Source organism: Lottia gigantea (assembly GCF_000327385.1).
Source record: "Lottia gigantea unplaced genomic scaffold LOTGIsca_59, whole genome shotgun sequence".
NCBI classification, from domain to species: Eukaryota; Metazoa; Mollusca; class Gastropoda; family Lottiidae; genus Lottia; species Lottia gigantea.
The window spans coordinates 1,322,600-1,329,391 of record NW_008710013.1 but is presented as its reverse complement, the minus strand read 5'-3'; the positions used below and the strand labels follow the sequence as shown (position 1 = coordinate 1,329,391).

The following is a 6,792-nucleotide window of genomic DNA, read 5'->3' as shown; positions in this document are numbered from 1 at the left end:
TTTAACAACACATTGTAATAAGATAACAGTAAAAACACTGTTTGTACATTAGTATCAGTAAGTAAATAAGGCAACACAAAGCAAAATTTGGTTTTCTGTGTTGATAAGAGTGAAACGACCTTTAAGTTTTTATATGCATGAATGTGTTTTTATTTTCATTTTTTTTTTTCATGCCTACATTTATTTTTGTTATTTTTGTTTTTTTTTTAATGTTTACGTAATATGAAAATGATGAAATGAGTCGGGCGTAAATCTTATTGTAAGGCTTTGCTTGGATGATAAACAACCAATTTTGAAGTATTATTGAGTGCATTAAACGATTAAAACATTTTATTTAATTTACTTAATTTCAGAGCATGTCATTAATGTGAATATAACTTAAGTTATGCTTTTAAAATTTTAAATAAACAGTACCCAACATATATCTAAAATATTTCGTTCCATATTAACCCTTTCAATAACATCAATAAAATAATCATACTTCCGAAACCACAAATCTCCCTCATCAAATACAGTTAAGCTTTCAAAGGATCTACCACAAATCTCCCTCATCAAATACAGTTAAGCTTTCAAAGGATCTAGCCTTTGGAATAGCATCTCTTCAAATCTAAAAGTATTAACCAACCCAAAATCAACATATTTCAGTGTCGGCCTGCTACAGTTTTTGGTCAAATTTGTATGTAAATTTATCGGTTTGACGGTCATAATGCGTTTATTTTGTTATCAATTTTATATTGCTTGTGTATTTGTTGTTGATTAATTTTGTTTTTGTTTGAGCGAAATGCAAGGAAAGCTATTGGTCTAATATTTATAGTTTTAAAGCGATTATTATTATTGTCATTAAGTGGTCATTCGAAGCCTTGTGTAAAGGGGTCCATCATTGTCCTGGAAACAGATTTTCATTTACATGGTTACACATGACATGGCGGTTCCTTTGTTCTGAACCAGGCTCAGGTGAAGAAAAGTAGGACCTAACTCTCAGTTTTATATTGATAAGTATTGAGCACACAACTGTATGATGAACTTCAGATTCATCAGCTTTCCACTTCCGGATTTAGAAGGCCATTCGAAAGGTTTACTGATCATAAGTAATTTATAATATTGACAAAGAAAAATAAACTAATTCATAAAAAAAAACTTGATTAATAGACCATAATAACTAATTAGATTTTATTTACAATAGTTCCATAGGCCTCGGGGATCTAGAAATCAGAATAATAGAAAAGTTTATTTTACACTAATTCAGTTTTTTCTAGCATTATTATGTGAGAAGTTCTGCAATTACGTGTTGTAAAAATTATAATGGAAAGCTATTTCATGTGTGTAGTATATTACTAAAGCTATTTGTAGCTTTTATATGGAACATTCCTGAAAATAATGTAATACCTATGACAAAACGCACAATATACTTATGCACAAGAATAGCAGATAAGGTGAATACCACCCTGTTTTGTAGCATATGTTCAGAAAGTACTAATGAGATCATTTAGTGGATCTAATAATGTTCATAAACGGATGAGCATTAATAAACGAAGTTTGAATTCTGAACTACAACCACAAAGTAAAAACTAGGTTCAATTGGGTCTTCCTTGGACGCTCAGAATTGATGATAGTAGAAGAACTAGTAGTGTTTTGATATTGATATTTTGTATTTAAAAATGCCGCATCTTCCAGGACTTGGTGATCTAGAATGTGTTCCAGGCGAACCGTTTCCAGAGATTACTCTTCCTGTCGATATCACCAAATATGTATCCGCACCGTCGCTACCTCGCGATGTTGAAGCTTGGGAAATGTTTCTAAAAGTATTATTCTATCTGATTGCTTTTGTATTGGATATTGTTGGTAACTCGATAGTTATACTGATAATTATTCTTAACAAAAAGATGAGAACTACCACCAATATATTGATATTAAACCTATCTGTATCTGATATAATGGTCGGAATATTTTGTATGTGGGTTCATGTTGGAAATCAGATCTCTGCCGAGTGGATATTTGGTGAAGTGGTTTGTAAGGTGAACAACTTTATACAAGGTATTGTTCACTTATTTTTTATGACAAAAGCATAGCCCATGAACACTAGTGTTTTTCATCAATAATATTGTGTTCAAGGTCAGTGCTTTGTGGTTATAAAATCCCACAATCATCACCCACCACACATTCTCTAATCTGCTTCGATGCGTATCATTCAAACCATCAAGCCGTGGCAGTTGACATGAAATAAAGGCTCACATAGACAAACTTACATACAGACGACTTTAAGCAACTGGGTAGTCGATTATCATCACGGTTCGAGTCAAGGGTAAACTTTTGCCAGACAACAGTTGGCAATAGGCGTCAACTGTGATTTTAGTCATGAGTGCTTTCGGTTCGATCCTGAGATCATTGAAAATCAACTTCATGTCTGCTTATGTCGGTCATATCGATGGTCCCTTATCGAAGTAATCCGATACATTGCTTCCAGTGATGCTTGGAATGGGAGACGTACACATCCGGATTCATATAGTCTAGCCTAGTATTTTTCTTTGCTTAGTCTATCCTATATCCCCATCTTGTGAATTCAAGTGGCTGGAATATCAGTTCATGGGGCCCTGAATACAATTTACACTTTTCGCTTCAAAACTTTTATTATGGTAATGGAAATAAGTATATTGTTTGGAGTAAAGAGATGAAAATTCAAAGGATTGTGAAATAAGAAGTTGGAATTGGAATGCATCAAATGTAATTATTTTTTTAAAACATAGTTTGTATTTCTTTTCAGTTTTAGCGCTAACATCCAGCGTGCTGACCTTAACTGTTATATCAATAGAAAGATATATAGCTATCGTACATCCATTTAAACCAAAATGGTCGCCAGTTATAACCGGAAGTATTATCATCGCCGATTGGGTGTTGGCAATAGCTATAGCTACACCTCATTTATTTGTCCGTAAACAATATCAACAGGTATGTTCAGCTAAGTTTAAACAAAACTTGGAGATGTTAAGACACATTAAGTTAATTTTTCCTATTTACTATACATACTTTTGTCAGAATAATTTCATTTTATACAAAGGCAGTTCCTCGCAGAATTTTCCATTTCACACTAGCGCATATACAGATCTTTTCTTGGAAAGAGTTAATTCAATCCAAAATGTTTTGAACGTACATCTCTCATTGATTTCCCATTCAATAATATTACTAATCGAACAAATTCTTTCTTAAATGTAGTTATGGAAAGATCGACACGAGGTCTGGTGTGAAGAAAGATGGCCGACATACTATATTGATAAAGATTGTGAAACTTCAGAGCCTGGTAAAATAATATATTATATCATTGAAGGATGTATAATGTACTTCCTACCTATAGTCATAATGATAATAACTTATACTATTATCTCGGTTCGATTACTGGTCCGAAAAACACCCGGGGTAGTGATCACTTCTACTGCTACAACTCAACAAAAAGCAAAAAGAAAGGTGAGTAGTCCTATATAAGTATGAATACTCCGTTATTTTCGCGAATTCGTAAGTGACGAAATAAAGCGCCATATTTGATATCAACTTGGGGTCACGTGATTAACAAAATTGCAGCCATGTAGGAGGTAGGGGTAGAAAGAGCGACAACCCCACTTAAGTGAAATAATATTGCTCCTAAATTCTAGCTTCTTAATTCTAAATCTTAAACCTTGCACAGGCACAGTCTAATTATGAACTATTATAGAAACTTTTTTTTTCAAAGATTTGTAGAACCTCGGGAGATTTTGTCAAACTTTGTATATAGAAATCTATTAACCACCATTAAGGATGTGTATTTTCCAGGTTATTAAGATGTTAATAGCAGTATTAGTGGTTTTCATCGTTTGCTGGACACCTCAGCAGGTTTTACTAATATGGGATGTATTCAGAGAAAAAAATGTTAAGGTATGTTATAATTAAATGGCACAATTGGTGATTATCAAGTTGTGTTCAAGATGTTGTTCATAAATGCAATCACAAGTACACGATCCTCAATATACAATCGTTGTGTGAAGTACAATTGGTAAAATTAGCGATAAGTAAAGTCCGATTTCTACAGATTTTAGACCCTTTTATATTAAAGTAAAATAATACTTTAACTTCAATACTGATTGATCTCTTTGCAGCCAGCTGATTATGTCAGTTTATTGAAATATGTCGCCCTTTATGTGGCTTATTTTAACAGTGCCATAAACCCAATATTATATGGTGGCTTGAATGAAAACTTCAGGAAAGGTTTCTCAGAAGCCTTTAGATGTATTCTGTTGAAACGGCGTAATAAGATCACACCAAGTACGTTTCTTTTCATTTCTTTTCCTGTTTCTCCTGGAATAAATAACGGCATGGAAAACGATCATTATGGTTTCTATTCATAATAATTGAAACGATTGCTACGAAAATGTCTATCTAATTATTTCCTACAATAAACATTGTAATATTGAGACGATTTCAAAATGAGACATTGGTTAGGGGAATTCTCAAAAAAGTACAAGTAATCTTCTTTGCAAAAATTAAAAACATTGCAATTTCATTTCACACAATGCCTTACTGTACAGTTGTTGCTGAGTAATATTTTCACGACGAAAAAATTTGAATTTATAGAGACATGTTTTTAACCAGGTGTTGGCTTCAACTTCAAATGCTGATTATGTACGTTATCCTCGAACACTTGTAAATCCTGATCTGGCTGTTAAAATATGTCTTTTATGTTTCTAGACCCACAAGTTACATACCGAGTTCAAACTGGAACTAGTTTAAATGAGGCCAACCCAATTACAGGTAAAACTTCTATTAGATGGTTGTTATGAAAAGGGCATCAAGTTCTTTACTTACTTAACATGAAGACGTAATTACCAGGTAGTTAACATGTATACAGAGCCCGAAATCTATACCATGTGTTCAAAAAGTGAATTTCCTTTCTTGTAAGATGCCAGAGAACATGTCGTAAAACACGTCCAACGGTTACGTATCAGTCTTGTTCTATCTGCATATAATTTTACTGCGTGGTCCTATCATTTAATTAAACTAAAGAAAGATTGGCTGTTGAATGTCGACTCTCTTTTTTATTGAATATATTCCTCTATCAGTTCTCTCTTCTTTATATAGGGCTTATACTTGAAATTGAATTTTCCTGTTTTTCAGCGCTAACTAGATAAACGATAAGGATATTTCATTCGTTTAGTATTAAACCACATTGAACTGTGATTTATGATGGATCATGCCTGACAGCAGTATGTCAATAAAACAAGTTAATCTTTCCTAATTAAATAATAACAATCAATGAAGTCAGGCAATAATGCCTTTATCAATATTTATTATTTGTCACCGATATTATTGGTTTCTATTTGAATAGTGTATCAACCATTCATGTGGGCGAAAATAGTTTTGGCGCTTAGAACTACTCGTATATGGAGGCTTAAAACTTTCTCGGTCGAATAAATGCTTTTCAAAGTTTGGCTTTTCGATTCGCAGACTTAAATATTATTATGTCTTACTGAGTTATAATATCATCTCTTTTTTCTTACAGTAAGTCAAGAATTACAAGCCTCAAAACCATCTCCAGCAGTTGCCTCCCTGTACTTAGAGGATTAAAAGGAATTTATGTTGTAATAATGATCTTGTAATCGATTATATTAGGAAACTTTTTCTCACGTGATTTATTTAAATTACACAGTGTATTGTCGTGTAGGCTGTACTGTAAGATCTTTATATTATGTTGCATTTGGTTTTCATTTGTCTTTAGTCACTAGTGATATTCAACATGGTTTCGATGGTAACAATTCTGGTAACAATTCGTGACATCTGAAGATAACAACGTAATTACCAAAGCGGAGCAGAAAGACGCTACAAAGATTATATCATTAGATTATCAGTTCTGTCGGATCGAACATTACTCCCCTCAGACGATTTGACCTTTAGTTCTTCAAGATGTCGACGATACAAGTCAATCTTTTTCAGGCCATTTTGAAGTCAAGTAACCCTCTCCTAGGCCCTTATTTTCGCAAGGTACTAATTTCTGAGCGACAAAAAAATCTTCAGAGACATGTATTATTTGTGTGTTCATCATATTGATAATTAAACACGTGAAAATAACTACATTTACGTGTTAAAGTGAAGCACGGTTGAAAGATGTATGAGCCCAAGTAATATTTATTCAATTAAGTTTATGGAAGACATATTGAAATCACCTTGATGTTAAAAGCCAACTGCGGAGCTGTCTGTTCGAGGATCACAACCTCCCCACCAGACGTCGCTACGACTTGATGTATCACCACGCCACCAGTCTCCTTTGGCAATGACATGACCTCTTCCAAACAGAGATCTGTCATAACCAACAAGAGGTCCCTCCACATTATGTCCCTTATCTTTCAAGACACGAATTGTGTCCTCTTGTATACCTTCCTCTAATGATACCACATTTCCACACCTAAAAGGCGAAAAAAGAAATTTAATTTTGAAATGTTTTTAAATCGTATAATTTTGAAAATACATTATAGTCCATCCAAAGTACAACAAGAACAAGTACTCAATGAAATCTTTAAAAAAAAGATTGTTGATGCTGTGGGCCGTGTTATCGAAAGATTCATCAGTATTGCTTTCCATGCTTTCGTGTACTTTGTTAAAATTGTGTGGAAGGGGGGTTACATTTGCCTTCTTAAAAATATTAATGATGTGCAGATGAAAAAATATTAAGCACTTTTACCCATAGCCACCACCAACACAAAATCTCGGAGCATCAATGGCTTGTTGTGGATTCATTCCGAATTCTACCATATTCAACAGAACCTGTACGTG

The 6,792-nt window shown here is 33.5% G+C and overlaps 2 protein-coding genes across 2 annotated transcripts in view; one reads left to right on the top strand and one right to left on the bottom strand.

Annotated features, from left to right (window-relative positions):
- Positions 1-1,658: 1,658 nt before the first annotated feature.
- On the top strand, positions 1,659-4,373 carry LOTGIDRAFT_127828 (hypothetical protein; the record flags this gene model as incomplete). Its single annotated transcript, XM_009063674.1, has 5 exons — positions 1,659-2,034; positions 2,762-2,960; positions 3,249-3,459; positions 3,802-3,897; positions 4,125-4,373. The coding sequence occupies 5 exons, from the start codon at positions 1,659-1,661 to the stop codon at positions 4,371-4,373; spliced, it is 1,131 nt and encodes a 376-aa protein (XP_009061922.1).
- A 1,759-nt stretch (positions 4,374-6,132) lies between these two features.
- Positions 6,133-6,792, bottom strand: part of LOTGIDRAFT_220165 (hypothetical protein) — a 7,618-nt gene continuing 6,958 nt past the window's right edge. Inside the window, exons 13-14 of the mRNA XM_009063673.1 lie at positions 6,701-6,783; positions 6,133-6,424 (exon numbers count right to left, since the gene is read on the bottom strand). Coding sequence (XP_009061921.1) covers positions 6,193-6,424; positions 6,701-6,783 — 315 coding nt within the window. The 3' untranslated portion in view covers positions 6,133-6,192. The remainder of the gene's footprint in view (positions 6,425-6,700; positions 6,784-6,792) is intronic.